The 17,408-nt window shown below is 36.2% G+C and overlaps 1 protein-coding gene and 1 pseudogene across 4 annotated transcripts; one reads left to right on the forward strand and one right to left on the reverse strand.

Moving 5' to 3' along the window:
* Positions 1-1,273: 1,273 nt before the first annotated feature.
* Positions 1,274-5,078, reverse strand: LOC116247661 (cytochrome P450 72A397-like; annotated as a pseudogene).
* On the forward strand, positions 4,947-17,036 carry LOC116247662 (CMP-sialic acid transporter 2-like). 4 transcript variants are annotated; one of them, XM_050076297.1, is made up of 15 exons: positions 4,947-5,078; positions 11,219-11,283; positions 11,381-11,492; positions 11,817-11,896; positions 12,521-12,596; positions 13,001-13,101; positions 13,792-13,863; positions 14,215-14,263; positions 14,356-14,397; positions 14,863-14,984; positions 15,099-15,158; positions 15,236-15,284; positions 15,787-15,881; positions 15,979-16,055; positions 16,242-17,036. In XM_050076297.1, the coding sequence occupies exons 1-14, from the start codon at positions 5,064-5,066 to the stop codon at positions 16,028-16,030; spliced, it is 990 nt and encodes a 329-aa protein (XP_049932254.1). In that variant the 5' UTR covers positions 4,947-5,063; the 3' UTR covers positions 16,031-16,055; positions 16,242-17,036. The 4 variants fall into 4 exon arrangements, with proteins under 4 accessions (XP_049932254.1, XP_049932255.1, XP_049932253.1 ...); XM_050076298.1 differs by having other exon boundaries at positions 16,686-17,036; XM_050076296.1 differs by having other exon boundaries at positions 15,979-17,036.
* Positions 17,037-17,408: the final 372 nt, after the last annotated feature.

The following is a 17,408-nucleotide window of genomic DNA, read 5'->3' on the forward strand; positions in this document are numbered from 1 at the left end:
TGGACACTATTTTATATTTTTATATTTGACCAAATTCAAAGTCCAAATAAATTAAGTAATATCCTGCTACATGATAATAGCTATACCAATTCAAGTCTGATCCATTAACATAACTTTGCATGGCCTTTGGCATCTATAAAAGAACCGAACAAGGCAACTAATTTAGGGGCATGTTTTAATTGCGAAGACTAAGATCTGGCTTGACCATAGTTTAGTACATAAGAAATTGGTTCTAATTGCATTCTGTACATCTAATAACTTACGACCGTGTTTAAAAGCTGGAAAATTGAAGCTAAACAAGTGTTTTAACACTTTTTTTCATCCCTCAAACGAGAGAAATTCCATCCATGCACAAATCTTACCTGTTTGGATAATTTAATCTTGGCAAAAACTTAAACATGTTTTGCTAACTCATATATTGTAAAAAAAAAAGGCTTATTAAGATTTAACTCCCAGATATTTAATTATAGTGACAATATCATCGTTCATTATCATCATGTGAAAGATCAAAGCTAACTTCAAACTAATCTTTTGAGTGGCCTAAACCCTACTCATTTGAGTGTACATGTTCTCCATCTTTGGAGTATTACAAGTGAGTTTCCTTCATCTTCTCCAAAATATTTATATTTTACATTTCATGTTTGAATTTGTACTGTTTTTTGGGTTTACCACAAGAACCACATGAGAAATATTCATTCATTGGAGCAAGTTGCTGCAACCCTTTTCCTTCCTCTGTGTTTAGAGCTTTCATAGTCTTATTTAATTTTATTTCTTTTAGCAAAGGTTGTCTCCCTTTGTCTCCCTTTTAAGAATGTTTTGCAGATAACTGATGCCAAATTTTCTCCTGTTTTTCTTTTTCAAATTTCTATGTTCCTTTCTTATTTTCTTTGAAGAAGTTGCAACAACAGCCCACAGTAATTTAATTGATGAAATGAGGCAGGTACTGCTGACAGGTTGCATTGACCAGATCGTTCTCCCGGTACGACTACATTTTGTTGATGTGCCGTGCATCTTGGTTAATACTGAATGATTGAGCTTCCAACTGCTATGTGCTATCTGATTCCATTTCGTGGGACTTGCAACTGAAGTTCTTTGCTTGCTGTTGGGCATTTTCTGAATTTACTTATCAGAGGTCTCTGTAATGGCTTGATCTTCAATATAAATTGCTTTCCGAGTTTTAATTATGTCTTCCTTCTTGCTTTTCTTCACTTTAAAAACAAACAGGCTTATTGACTCTGATCATGCTGCTTAATTCATGCATAGATTCCACGAAGATTTTAACACCTAACGTGGTTTTTGGTTATAACTCACAAGCAAATGACCACACAAAACTTGACAGTTTCTACAATGAAAACATAGAAATGCTTTTGTTCCCTTAGACCACAAACTAGGATGCTTAGAGAAGAGAGAGAGAGAGAGAGAGAGAGAGAGAGAGAGAGAGAGAGAGAGAGAGAGAACGTGCATGCATACAGATACACATGGGCCATCTTCAGTATACTATATCAACCAAGCAGATGCAGGAGACTGGAATCTTTCTCAAACACGGTGGAAGACGATTGGAGCTCCATATTGGGGTTGCAGAGTTACGACAATATGTGGAGCGTGAATATAGTCTGGTGAGAGCTCAAAGGAGAAATGCTGCAGAATCATGGCTAGTGCCATCCTAGCCTCAATTAGTGCAAATGACTGACCAACGCAGACTCGGGGACCTGAACTGAATGGAACGAAGGCTAGCTGATGCGTTGATGCATTTGAAACTCCTGATGAGAACCTCTCTGGTTTGAATTCAGCTGCATCATCACCCCAAAACTGCTGATCATGATGAATCTGGATTATTGGTAACACCAAGCGCACTCCTGGCGGGAGGATGAGACCTCCTACTTGGGTCGTCTTGTATGTATACCTGAGTATGAAGGCCGCAGGAGGGTATAGCCTTAGAGCTTCATCCAGAATCATAGTCACCTGTGATGTAGCTTGACAATGTTACAGTAAGAAGTGGCAAAAATTTGGAACTAAACAAAACTAAACCTTGGATAGACAGCAGACCTCATTTGTTATCTAATACTAGTCATGACCAATTTAGTTCATCAGGCAGAAGCCTGTCCTAAAGTTTAGTTGCTTGTTTACACTCACGTGGAAAAAAGAACTTACAGTCTTTAGGTGGATTAAGGCATCGAAAGAAGGAGTGCTTTTGCCGCATACTTGAAGAACCTCATCCCTTGCACGAGCCTGCCACGAAGGATGCATAGAAAGTAGAACCATCGTCCATGTTAGCAGTACTGATGTTGTCTCCTGACCTGCGAAATAAAAAAGTCTGCATTCTTCTATGACTTCTTCTCTTGTCATTCCCTTACCACCGTGCTGGTTATGGTTTTTATTTGATTCTAATAGTAAGCCCAACAGATCATCATTTTTAGCAATTCCTAACTTCATCTCTTTCTCTCTTTTGTCAATTATGCTATTAAGTGTGGAAATAATCTTTTGTTCAGCTCCCTTCTTCGGAAATTCTTCTTTGTAGGCAAGAACCTGTGTCACAGTAGCATATTAACTTAATTTAGGCTATTTTCCTAGTAGCAATGATGCAAAGTATGGTTACTATATTACTATGCAATGTTGTGAATGCCATTTCTGGACGTGAAAGTAATGCTTGAAGCATACATTCAGTTTTCTGCTTTGATCTTTCTGTGTTTCTGATGTTTGTTTAAATTTATGAGGGCAAAAGATCGGCTTTGACCTGAATCCTGGGATGAAAAGTGTTCGAAAGCTTTGCAAGAACAGGTCATCTGCTTCATTCTGCAGCTGAAACATGTACTTCCCTTCTTCATAGCTACTTCCAAAGGCTGTTCTAGAAATAACATCTGCAGTAAGTTTCTGAAACTCCTCAGATACGTCCAGCTTACAAGATCCTTGAGGCCCAATTGATTTTTCCCATCTCTGGATCAACTCTTCACAGCTAAAACAGAATGATGGCAGCATTCCCTGTATAAATAAAAACCAAATTTAGATAGTAGGCAGCCATAGAAAAGAAACAAACTCTGCAACATTTTTTTTTCTATATATGTTTGCAGACAAGGAAATACACTTATAGGCAGGAAGACTATTCCTAGTTGCTGCCTAGCAGTGTTAAAGCTCAAGGCTACCACTTTCAATCTTGGGGGCTATGGCATTATGCAGGAAGCAGCTACTCGGCTGTCTAGAATGTTAATAACACAAACCTTCAACTTCTCCATACGGAAAGCGGAGTGAACAAGCCTTCTTCTTTGCACCCATTCTTCGCCGTCCAAGCCGAAGAGGCCGGTCATTAGGATTTTCAATGCAGCTGGTTGAGGCGGCTTGTGAAAGTGACCAAATTTGTTCAGGAGAACTTCTTTGACCATTTCTGGGTCCATGAGGATGATCTGGGGAGTTCTCCCAAACCAGTGGAAAGATATTTTACCTGCATTTTTTTTTCCAGACACTCTTCACCATCAAAAACCATTATGGTGGTAAAACTATCTAAAGCTTTTATAGTCATGGTTGCCAAAAAACAAAAATGATGCCAAAAGTGATGCATGAAATGAAAGAAGCGACGCAAACAACTTGGAAAGTATCATATAGATGATATCATTCAGGGATGTACTGTGAAGCAAGAAGCAAAATTAAAGTAGAGAAGCAATATATCTTGGAAAACAGCAAGTAATCAGATGATTTTATTCAATGCAGTGTGAAGCAAGAAGCAAAAGGAAATTAGAGAAGCAAATTTTCTGAAAGAGAAGAGAATTTCTTGGCAACTATGAAAAGGGACAGTAGATTTGTACGATGACATCATAGACAGATAGCTGTTTGCGCCTTCTTGATAATGCTCAAGGGCATGCGAGACACTTCATTTGAAGTTTGAATGTCTATACTTATCAGTTCTTTTTCACCAAAATCAACCACATAGATGTGATCTTCATATCTGAGCAGTGAAGGAGGCAGGATCGTTGGCCAAGCGGCGCCTGAGTCACCAACCCAGGTTAGTGCATGTGGTCGGACACAGGTTCAGCTTCATCACAACGTAATTTTCTGGGGCTTGTGTGGGCAGGTGACTCAAGATGTTCTTTGAAATTCAAAATTGATAGTTTGGAAACTTTGACTTCTAAAACCTTACTTCTATATTAAATAAATGCTGTTAAAGCTGAAGTTTATTAAAACAAGCAAACCTGGCTCCAGTGGGGGCAGCTCCAATGACTGGACCCAGAACTCAGGTCCATTCCTCATTTAAAACCTGCCGGCCCATGTGGGCAGTGCAACTCTGCCACTAGTTAAAATATATCAAACAAGGACACCAAAAATTGTGCAGTTAGAATAACAAAAAGCATTAGGCTAAGGCCATGGCTGCTTGGCAGGAGGTCCGAGCTTCGAATCCCTTGGACCCCATCCTTGCATAACCCAAAGCTGGTCTCCGCCCTGAAAGAGAGGAGTCACATGCAAAAATAGAAACAAAAAGCTTTACTCTACTTGAGAAATCACTTTCCACCGAAACAGCTCTAAATTTCGAGAAAATTAACTCGCTTCCCACCTAAGTTTCAAAATAAAATCGCTTCCCACCTAAGTTTCAAAACACCTAAGTTTCAAAATACCTAAGTTTCAAAACAGAACAGCTCTACATTGAGAAAATGAAATCGCTTCCCACCTAACTTTCGAAACAGAACAGCTTTATATTTCGAGAAAATGATGAACGGCTTTTGCTTTTTTGAGGTATCTCCCTAAGTTCAAGAACACTGAAAAACACTTTCTGGTTACAGAAACAAATGCATGATTTTGCCGACATACCATACTTACGAACGGCTTCGTGAAAGAAAGGCACGACACGATTGAGGATATCATGAGAGAAAGACTCCACGGGCTTGCGCCTGGCTTGCTCTTGCATGGTGACTGCTTCCCTGATGTCGCCAACGATGAGCTTGTAAGGATAGCCATCGATCCCTTGCCTCTTGAAGGCCTCTGTATGCTGCCTCGGCTCCCACCACAGTGACCGTGCTGCTTTGAGCAGCAGCCATGAGAGGCAGCAGAGCAGAGCTGCTACAGCAACGAAGAAGAAAATGGCTGCCACCATGGTAAGTTTCTTTTCTTCACTGCTGGTGAGAAGAGGACGCCCACATGGTTGGCATTTATATGCGTCCATTTTGGTGCATGTTTCTTGGGCACCAAGTGATAATTATAGCTACCAACACCCTGCACCAAAATAAAATACATCCTCTTGGCTTCTAGCCGTCAAATTTTTGAGGGGTAATTTTATTTGGTGTTCACCCTTTGAACGTAATGTCAAATGCAAACTTTATTTTATGTTTTTCCTGTTATAGGGCACTTTTTAGGGCAGCCATCGAAACTTCCAGTATTAAGAGATTGAGTAGCATTTTTTTTAAAGTTTTATGTACATTTTAATCTTTTAATATTTTCATAATTCTCATTTTAACCCATTTAAAAGTTTTTTTTTCACTTTAATAGGAGTAATTTAGTCATTACACACACCTATGCATAAACAAAATCATGTACATAATCAGCTTGGCACTATTAGGGCAGTAGCGGAGCCAAAAAAATTCGTTGAAAGAGTACTTGTTTAAAACTACTCAAATCTTAAAGGGTATATATATATATATATATATATATATATATATATATATATATATATATATATTTAAGATTCTTATTTAATAATAAAAAACTTTTAAGAGATTGGTATAAACAATTGACCACACCAGTTACAATGTGGCTACGCCACTGTTTTATGCCCTTCAAAGCTTTGTGGTTGGGCTTTCACACCTGTCTTCCTTATGGGCATGGATAGGACACAAATTGCCATGGCACTAAATGATGTATGCATCAATACAATAGAATTATGGGACCTTTTTAAGAATTATATAAAAGATAAGACCTTGATGACAAATTTTTCAATTGACTTGGCAATAGTTTTACCTTATCGACCAAACTTTGTGCTTAGTTTTATAAAAGGGCAGCACGTTCCCAAGTCTTTTTATATATAGATCGTTGTTCTTTGCTTTTTGACCTGATGTTAAAGGTATGTGATAGTAGGTAATCTTTTTTTATGTTTAAAGTTAATGTAACAAAAATTAGAAAAAATGAAAACCTCTTGAGCATGAAAAGACTTTAAACATGAGCGCACTTTTTCTTATTCTCCATAACATGTGATACATGGAAAAAGAGATAAAGCGGTCATCTGAAAATTTTATCGTCGCAAGTGAAATGACGTAACAATCAACATGTTTTGGGGAAGAAATAGAGAAATTAACCTCCTTTTTTAAAAAATAAAAATAAGAAAATTATTTTTCTCTAACATAGGTGACTTAGAAGATAAAATTATTAACCTCCTCATTACTTATGGATTAATTAAAAATGAATGAAGTCGACGTCTTCAGTGATTCATGCCACACGGATCACCTCTGCCTCTTTTAAGTCAAAGACATAACCTCCTTGGGAAATGCATGACACTGTGTATAAATAATTGAAAACTAACTGTGTTCATGTGAATTTGTGTTAAAATATGACCTGCCCGTGAAAGTTATCATTTTCTATTGAACGTTGACTAAGAAGCCTTGACTGTGAAAAGGCAAATCTGTGTGCTGCTTTGATGCCAAACCACCTTTTATATATATATATATATATATATATATATATATATATATATATATATATATATATATATATATATATATATATATATATATATATATGTATTACATTCGTCCAAGATTGGGTAAATTATTAAATGCATTGTATCATATGGTAATAATCAGACGAAACTTTGAATGGTAGTTGGATTTTAGCTCTTAATATGAGATTTTCGTTTAAACTAAGCTTTATATGGTTAGAAGATTTCAGCTTTTAATATATGATTTATTAATTTCTCTGTCTAGATTTTAGCTCTCATAGTTTATCACTTGATCAATTGTATCGGGAAGTATACATGTGCTTAATCCTGTCGGCCTGATATATTGCATCAAACTTCCATGATTAACTGGAACTTTAAAACGACCAACTTCTTAGGTCCCGTTTGATTCAAACAGAGAGATTTTACTGTGCATCGGAGAAAATCTACCGTTTTTGTACATCTTTTCACTTTCAAATCAAACACAAGAAAAATTACCCTGTTGAAATAAATAGATCATGGTAATTTAACCTGCAAAAAAATAAGACCCTCTGATATCCGACCTTTTACCATGTATTTTTTTCTATGGTAAATTTACCGTTCCGAATTTTTATCTACCATCAAACGAAGCCGTTTTGACATTAGACATGCTCACTCTCCTTTTTTTCCCATCTCTTTATTTTTCTAGTGTCAATGATAGGGTGGAAAATTCCAATGCACCAAAAACTCATCAAAAACTTATATATATATATATATATATATATATATATTTGCAAATGCACATTCGATTAGTATTAGAATGCAAATATAATATAGATATTTCTTACCAATGGGTTAACCATCTATACTACAGGCATGTAAAAAGATGGACATTATTTTATATTTTTATATTTGACCAAATTCAAAGTCCAACTAAAGCAACATCCATTAACATCCTTGGATCTCGATTGATCATAATTTAATAATTTTAGAAATGGGTTCTAATTGCATTCAGTACAACTAATGAAAAGCTAAAAAATGATGCACTAAATGGTACTTAAATCCATGTTTAAAGGCTGGAAATTTATAAGGAAATTGACGCTAAAAGAATGTTTACACTTTTTTCATCCCTCAAATGATAGAAATACATGTATACAGTATACCATCCATGCATAAATATTACCTGCTTGAATAATTTAATCATTGCAGAAACTTAGGCATGTCTTTCCCACTCATATGTCAAAAGAACTTATTAAAATTTAACTCCAGATATTTGACTATAGTGACAGTATCATCGCTCATTATCAGCATATAAAAGAGAAAAAAATAACTTCAAATTGAATTCGCATGTCAAAAAACACTTATGAATTGAACTAAATCAACCAATGGTGAAGCATATAAACAATGAAAGAGCACGCAGAGCGTGCTCCAAGTCCACTAAAAAAATTTCAATATTCACTGGCGCTAAAAAAGCATTATTAAAAACGAAAAAAAAAACTCGGTACAGTTTTATTGACGCTGCTTGTGATGTAGGGGAAAACGTCAGTAATGGTAGTTTCACTAATAATTTTAACGGTGAAATGTACCCCTCCATTGATAGGCACTTTTATTGACGCTAAAATAGTGTTAGAAATTCTCGAAAAAATGTGAAAAAATCTAGAGCACCATATGATTGGGCGAAGACTGGTAGACGGTCAGTTTTTGTTTTTAATTATCAAAGCATTAGTTCCTTTGTGCTGCAAAATGAGCGTCATTTACAGATAAATTGAAGCACATCGAGGGCGACATCTTAAGACAATAAAAAAAGTAGACCATGTATCTCAAGAGGACAAGAGATTGGGTGCAGGGATGGAGACATGAATTTTTCACTTTTTCGGGGAGATGGGGATTATAGTTTCAAAATTTTAGGCAGGAGAAATATATATATATATATATATATATTTAAATTTTTATATAAAATAAATGAATTTTTAGATTTTTGATTTATAAAATTTATCCACACATCTTATAATGCCATTGATTTTTTTTTTCTTTTTTTTTTTGTTGGGAAAACACTGATGAATCAATGCCATGTATAAACTTTTGTTGGCAAATTACCAAGCATTAGTCAATGTGTCTGATAATACTTGATTAGTCAACATTATACACATCTTAGTGTTTGTTCAAATGAACCTTAGATCCAAGGGCCAGATTTGCCTTAGATCTGATCTTGTTGATCTAAGAACCATGGTTTTGCAAGATAGTTGGAAGCTCCGTTGATGACGGGAAAGAATGATACTATTCTGATCCATACAAATTCAAAATATTAACACCGCATCTGAATCTGGATATAAATCAACAAGATCCAATGAGGAAAAGTTGAATCCATGCATCTGTGATATATCTTTCTGAGATTGAATAATTATAAAACTGGTTAAAATGTATGCCACTTTCATGTAAGGATCGCGTTGAGATGAGAGAGCGATCTGCTTCTGATTGAGATCTGGATTAAAATATGGTCCAAATAGATGAGCCTTAATCTGACTCAAATGCATACTCATAATCTTACTCTATTTCCTATCATGGTTGTTATTCTTTGAGATCTACGTGTTGAAGATTAAATAAATCCAGATTCGATCCAGATCCAGATATGCACAGGTGGATCTGATTTGGAGTTCGGATCCATGTCCAACCTTGTCGGGTCTCACTGGCTACAGTCAGTGAGATCTGGACACAAAAATTAATCTCGCTTATTCTAGAATATTTTTGTTTATGGCCTTATCTTTCACCGATAATATCAGATACGGACTTTACATTTCTAATTTTTCTCAATAAACGGCTTAATTTTTGCTCACAGTCAGTTTTGAAAAAGAAACTGAAGTTAAATGGCGACATGTTGAAACAGGTGAAAGTTTATAATTCTGTGTTATTTAAATTTATTTATTTTGAATTCGAAAAATAAATTATCTTTTATTTTGCTGCAATTTACATTTTCACTTAAGGCGATGGTAAAGTTGGGCCTTCACTTAGGAAAATACTAGACTCTTATTTGAACGTTCTTAGTGAATCTGAAGCACGTATCTGAGAAAACTGTAATTGAGAGGCCATATTTGATTCTGTGGCTAAAGTTTGTCCTTCAACGGAAATTCCTTTTTCCTCCTTCAGTCAGCTGATCCAAACGTCCCACTGCCACAGTACGTTCATCTCTGGGAAGAGAGAGAGAGAGAGAGGTGCTTCTTCTTTCTCCTAGTAGAGGTGCTCCTTCTTTCCCCTGGTATGCGCATCTTCTTCTTCGTTCTCTTGTTTTATGTGATTCTTGTGGGGGTTTGCTGCTGCCGCGGCGTGTTGGGAATTCCGTCGCGCTGTATTTGGTTCCGAGGCCCCCGATTCGAGTGAACACTTTCCTTGCAGATCTTTTCACGATTTCTAGCCTTTAGTTTCTGGGTCAAGGTTGAACAGATTGGGCTTTCATTCTGATTATTAGACCAGCTTTCGTTGCGCTTTTAACCCTTCTAGGCCGATGGTTGTCCTTTAGTTTGTTCACATTTGGGTACGCAATGACGTATGGGAGGCGGTCTTTTTCTTCTCAATTTCTTTCCGAATTTGGTTAATGTTTTTCCCCTTTTGTGGCCAACGTGATCTTGATCCCTTTAATGAGGAAATGAAAGCGCAGGGAAGTTTAAACGAAAGGGTGCTCAGTATCAAATGTTGTGTTTATGCATCTGTCTGTCTTGATCTTAATGGAGGTGAAGCCCATTGAATTTGCATAGAACAAGAAAGTGGGTACAGAGAAAATTTTAGCGCATAAATTTGTCTGTCGGTGCAAGGTGCGTGTAAGCTTAGTGCTGCCTATAAATTTGTCTGTCGGTGCAATGTAGCACTAAGGCGAACCGCAAGATGGAGCTTGTGAATGCGGGTTCCTCTTCTTCTCTTGCTCCCTTGTCCCATGTGGCAGCAACACGGTTCGACATCCTTGAGGTTTTAATCGTGAAGGATTAGCAAAGATGGCGCGTTTTTTTTCAAATGTATAACTTTCTATACCTAGATGGAGGTAAATACATAGTAATGATTTATTGAGGTTGCGATTCTTTAATCCTCATGAGAAACTAACTTCCAAAATAAAGAGGAATGAAGATGATAATTGTGAAGTATTGAACAAAGAGACACCTCTAATCCATTGTATTTTATCTAAAGGAAATGTGGAGCCAACAGCAGATACAGTGAGCTCAATCATGGGAGCTTTCGTCTGTATATTGGTTTACTTTTAAGCTTTTGCTATATTAATTGCATGTCTAATCAGTGTATGCTTGTTCATTTTATCTTTCTTCTTTTTTCTTGTGAAGTTGAACCTCTTTGGTGCATTAGATTTGATGACCTTACACGAGTTGTCATATTATGTTGCTCTTAGGTACTTTTCATTTAAACGTCTTTTTTAATTCTTTAAGGTCAAATCTCAAAGCGTGTTGTATGTTATGATTTCTTTTTGGGGAAAAGGAAAGATGGAACTTTTGCAGGTTCATTTTGAGGAAATCGCAGGTTGTGTAGATTAAGTAAAAGATCAACATGGAATCATTTGATCTTTTCATCTAATTTTGATTTGGAGAAGGTTCTTTGTGTCTCTTACTTTTGCAGGCCCTGTTGAAGAAGATGGAAAAGGGTGGGGGTGTCTTTGTTGACAGCTCCAAATGGAAACGCAAGTGAGAAGCCCAACAGTGAAATTGTAGTTTTATGCAGGATATGAAACTGAATTGTTGGTTTTCTTATTGGTTTCTTTCCACTTTTCTGTTTCTGCAGATCACTTGTGACCATTGCCTTAACATTTCTTACTAGCTCACAGTCTATACTAATCGCATGGTCAAGAAAATCTGGAAAGTATGACTACAGTGTGACAACAGCCAATTTTTTGGTGGGTAGTTGGTATAAAACACTAAATATTTCTCCTTGAATCTGATTTGCTAATTACACAGACTTGCTTCCTACATGGATGCTTCTGCAGGTATGGGTGGACCAGAAATTTTGGCAAATTTCTGATGTGACTTCTATGTAATGGAGAAATTATGTGCCTTGGCTTACTTCATGCATCACACATATGTCATACATGTGAAAAGTGCATTCTGTAGAAGAAATTTAAACTTGTAATAGGATAAAGCATTTGATCATCCTTCTTGTTGCCATGTAGCTTTTCTTATCTTAGTACTTTTAGGTGACATCTGGTTTTCTATTCCCTCAGGTGGAGGCCTTGAAGTGTGCTTTATCACTCCTTGCTCTTGCAAAAATATGGAATAGTGATGGTGTTACTGAAGACAACAGGCAAGTTTTTACCATAAATTTTCATATTTGTTGAGCTTATTCTTTCTCATCTGTGTTTGCATGTTGGTGAAAAGACTCAACAGAGGAGCCAAGCTAAGAGGCATTGGTGCTTTCACCTAGAGTTCCTTGTCTTAGAAACAGAAGACAAAAAAATGCTGTTGAGCCATCCTTCAACCTGGAAGCAAATTGGGGTTACCAAAGGGAATTGGTACATCAGAGGCATGAGATACAAATTGGAATTAATATTTAGTGGCTTTCGTATGCATTCATTTGAGACTATTTAATTGTAAATAGCAAAGCTTGAACTCTGCAATTGGATGTTGCAATGGATGGGTTGACAAGGCGGATAAATGAAATTGAGAGAAGATAGAGGGTGGAGGAAATGAAACTGAGGAAAGGTGGCAAATGAAGACGGAAGTGAGGGCCTGTGTGTGCATAATTGCAAATGGAATCCACCTGTTGTGAAATGTACCTTCATTCCATGTTTTGTAGCTTAATGTGTGATCATCTATTCCTAGGTGTATAATTTGCTGTACTACTGTTGCATTCACGTACTTGATCCACACATTTCTTTTCCCTTTTTAATTGTTATTGTTGTATTTTTGGTTTGTTGCTCTTGCTCAGGTTAGGTACTACCATAGATGAGGTTAAAGTATACCCAATTCCTGCAGCACTTTATCTAATCAAGAACTTGTTGCAGGTGAGTTAGTTGTATGCCACCATCTTCAAATTGAGCAATTCAATATTTTTGCACGTATCTGTTTATTTCTAGTCAAACAAAATGTTTCTCATTAATAAAAATTACCTGGATCTGTCTTACGTACGCTTAGATGAGCAAGTTGCTCAATTTCCTGAATTTAGATAACACTCTTCTAGATCCTTTTCCCCCAATTTGTTGCTTAAAGTTTTAAACTAGCTTTTTAAAAAATTTAGAGCATGTTCTCCTTTTTGTCATTTCATAAAGTTCTTGCATTAATAAATTTGACTCTCTCTGTAGATGTTTTATTCTTGAGTCTTATGGGACCCTATTGTTTTAGGACATATACAAGTTTAATTTATGATTAGTTGCACCAGTTCTGTTTTCTAATCAATTCTTTTTGGCAGTATTACATCTTTGTTTACGTGGATGCACCAAGTTACCAGATATTGAAAAATTTGAACATTATTAGTACTGGTGTGCTGTACCGAATCATTCTTAAGAAGAAGTAAGACATTCTTTTCCTGGCAAAGTTGTTGATGTCTGTTACCATGATGCATATATTATATATGTCTATGCTATAAGCCTATAACACGTCATGGTTGCTAGAAGATCTCTCTACATCTAACATTTTGTAAGTGATTCAAATCTAATTTGAAATCTAAGGTCCTCTAGCACCCAGTGTTCCCCATCATGATTGTAGTTACTAGAAGTATCTCCAATAGCAAATGTCAGTACTGGACTTTCATATAGGCTCTCTCTCCTTATGGAAGAATAAGCCAATTAGTGTTGCCTCAAGGCAATCTGGTTTGTCATATGTGACCAACAGCAGAGTATACAGGTCCTGTTGCCATGCTGTATAACTGGAAGCTTGGCTGTAAAAGGAAAAGCTTCACTTTTATGGACAAAAATTAAAAGCAATTAAATGGATAATTTTATTAAAAAATTTAAATGGACAATGAAAAAATAACCAAATCTCGTTCTATGGGTATTCAGAAGATAGCACAAGAAAAAGAGAAATGTCTTACGTGTCCTGTATGTAAAGACTGAGACATCTCTTAAATATTTTGCACTTTGCACAATAGGCAAAAGTATATTAATTTGACATGTAAGGGCATCAATTTATATGGTTATGAATGCTCATGTTTTATAATTATCAGTTTTCCTAGTGTTTGACTGTTCAACCATTTCCTTCCAGATTAAGTGAGATTCAGTGGGCTGCTTTTGTTCTTCTATGTGTCGGAGTCACAACTGCACAACTCAATTCCTCGTAAGGCTTGTCTTTTCTACATGACTTTAATTGTCTGTACTCTGTAGGCATGATTGAATTGGCAGACTGAATTTTTCCTGATTTTCCTTTTTCATCTCTTTTCCTTTCTTATTTTGGTGCATGCATGGACATGGGTGTGGGGTGTATTTGTGTATGATGTGTACGTGTGTTGTTTGCTTATTGCTTTCATATATCCATTCATATAGTTAATTATATCGGAAAAGTAATTAATATTGGAAGTAGCAGATTAAGAAGTTTCTACCGATATGAAAGTAATTGATGCCTGAACCAGTAGAATAATAGCAAATTTCTTCATCAGGAGCTTCTCATCTTGAGATGTTGCTTATGCAGATCAGATCACGTTCTTCAGACTCCCTTTCAAGGATGGATTACGGCTATTGTATGTTTTAGACTTTTAGTTAATTGTTGAAATGCGAAAATATTTTTTGCGTCAAATTTGGTTAAGCATTATATATGTGGATTTTGATACAGGTTATGGCACTACTGAGTGGCTTTGCTGGTGTTTACACAGAGGTATGGTGATCAGCACGAATCCACAAGATTTGTTAATTTTTGATTTACACGTCAGTTTAATTTAATTTCTTCTAGGTTTATTTTGTTCTGGCATTTCTGATATCATGTTCCACTACTAGTAATAGTTGTCCTTTTTATTTAGTATATGTGAAGCATGATGTTTATGACAATGCTGATATTGAATATTATTCTTGATTTATACTGTGAACATTTCATTAGCACCATACAAGTTCATTAAGGCCTAAAACATCTTTAATGCATGAAATAAACTATCTTATTCTGCAGCAGAGCCAGGAATCTGCAACTTCTGCAATGTTTTAGGCCATAATTTTGCTTGTGGCCCTACGTTTCTGCTTGTGATCTACTTGATTCTATGCAAATTAACTTTTTATTTCTGTTACTGTAGTCATTGATGCTGCCAGTTACAAGCTTTGTCATTGATTTAGGTATCAATGATTTTTACAGGCCATCATTAAGAAGCGTCCTTCAAGAAATATAAATGTGCAGAACTTCTGGTTATATGTTTTTGGCATGGTATTCAATGTTGCAGCAATATTTATTCAGGATTTTGATGCAGTCCTGAACAAGTAAGTTCAGATATATCTAGACCTCTTCTGCATTTGTCTTTATTAGCTGTTATTTCCATTTACATTTGCTACTGTACTAGCATAATGACAAACAAAACAATCATTTAATTTCAGGGGCTTCTTCCATGGTTATTCGCTTATTACAAGTTGCATGATTCTTAATCATGCACTCAGGTACTTCTTTGATGTCAATATGACAAAACAAAATTTCACTATTATTTGACCTGATCACAAAATGGTTATCCATACAGTGGAATTGCTGTCTCCATGGTAATGAAATATGCTGATAATATTGTCAAGGTAAATACTAATTTTTATATTAATCTGGATTGGCACACTTAAATTGTTTCTCTGAGTCCCTAAATCCCTTTCTTCCTATTGGTAGCCAAAAATATGTACTTTCATGTTTATCAACATGCTTTGGCACAAAGCAAGTAAGTGCCATATGATTTTTCCTCACGCAATACTCAATTGGAAATGCATGTTCTAGGTTATAGAAGAATGAGTTGTTCTTCAGTCCCTAACGAAATTCTTTGACAATGTAGTGGTTAGTGTTACATTATGTCATTATCTGGAAATTTTTATTGCAAAATGACGCCCTGCATATTTCAACCTTTATCATATCATGTCAACATGTCAATAGTGTCAGAGAGCATAATTAACTAATGTTCGCAAACAACATAGTTGGCATTAATGATCAAGCCTTCTTGGGTTTTTCTGTTCATGTGGGTATATTTGTTTCATCAGCTGGTCTTTGCTCCTGCATGTTTGCCATACCAAGTGATTTTTCTTAATTGTGCAGGTATATTCCACTTCAGTTGCAATGCTTTTCACTGCAGTTGTATCTGTATTTCTATTTGGTTATCATCTGTCTCTTGCTTTTTTCCTTGGGTCAACGTAAGTATCTGCCCTTAAATCTGATTTCCTTATCTCTTTTTACTTTTTATTTCAGCCAGGAAACTCGATTATTATCTAACTCCTATGTTGCACGCAGGGTTGTGTCAGTCTCAATTTACTTGCACTCCATTGGGAAGATCCAGAGATGATTTTAAAGACCTGGAGATAATTCTGGTTTGCTGCTTCTTAGAAGCTTGTTTGTCTTTTCCTTTTCATTTCTTGGCTGCAGTTCATTTTTTTAACATAGTTAAATTGGTTTACAATCAGTCATCAGTAAAGCAATTCTTTTACAAGGTTTCCAGAGCTTCACGACCTCTACAATTTCAATTTTCCATGCTTTTATTTTCTTTTTTTTACTAGATTGATCCAACTAATGAGGTCCATCATAATGTTCTGGAGTTCTTCAGTGGGGGCAAAGCCACTCGGAGGCTCTCTGTTGATTCAGCAAGGTTAAGTTAGACTGTTAAGTGCCATTGCCTGGACCTTGACTTGTTAATTACTACAAAACTGGGGAAAGACAAATGCAAAAAAAGCGTTGGCATTCTTTGGATATAGCTAAGCTTTATGTCTTGCTTCCCCCCTTAGCCACTGCTGCATTGCTGATGGGGCCAGGCCCATAAAATTGTGACCACCTTGCATGCCAATTTTGCTGCGGAGAAATATCTTTGAGAAAAGCAATAATCACACACATGGAAAATATCATTCACACTGTATACATCACCAAGCTTGTGTTCATTTTATGACAATTTATAATTGTGGGCCACATATGAAATGCATTGTTTGTGGTCGGAACTCTCTGGGCAGGATGAACTGTTGAAGGTGAGATCTCAGAGCAGAAATGTTGCAGAATCGAAGACAGTGCTAGCTGTGCTTCGACCATGTCCAATGTTTCCGTAATGCCGATCCTTGGTCCCCATTCGAGTGGTAACAGGGCATTTGATGCTTTTAAGAATTTGAAACTGTGCCGGAGAACTGCTTCGGGTCGAACTCTTCAAAATTTTGCAGTCATGGTGGACTGTTATACTTGCACTCCAACTGGGAGGTGAACTGACCAGTGTCAAAAGTTAATACGATCAATAATTGTAACTCATTGAACCTTACAAGGAAATTCTATTATTCTATAATATAATCTAACAAATATTTTGGATTTCTCAAGTGGACTTTTGGGTACTGCAAACCAAGCTGTACAGAAAATACTTCCAGTCAGATGCAGTACTATAATTTTGCTGGATCTGAACGTTATTCTAGCCTTTTTGCATTTCATTTTTTTCTACATTTTGGCCCATATTTTGCCACAGTGGCGCAAGATGACATTAAAGAAGCTGCTTGGGAGTTGGATTAAGTGGATTGAGTTTGTTTTCATTTCCAGATCCGTCAGTTATCGATATCGATCTGTACAGGCCAAAAGGTATCATATCGATCGCCTGCTAAAACAAGACATACTGATACAACCTTTGAACTTTTATATATATTTGAAGTTTTTTGTTATCTTCAATGAGTTTTATTTGCTACTAAATTGAAAAATCA

Source organism: Nymphaea colorata, chromosome 2 (genome assembly GCF_008831285.2).
Source record: "Nymphaea colorata isolate Beijing-Zhang1983 chromosome 2, ASM883128v2, whole genome shotgun sequence".
In the NCBI taxonomy this organism is placed as follows: Eukaryota; Viridiplantae; Streptophyta; class Magnoliopsida; order Nymphaeales; family Nymphaeaceae; genus Nymphaea; species Nymphaea colorata.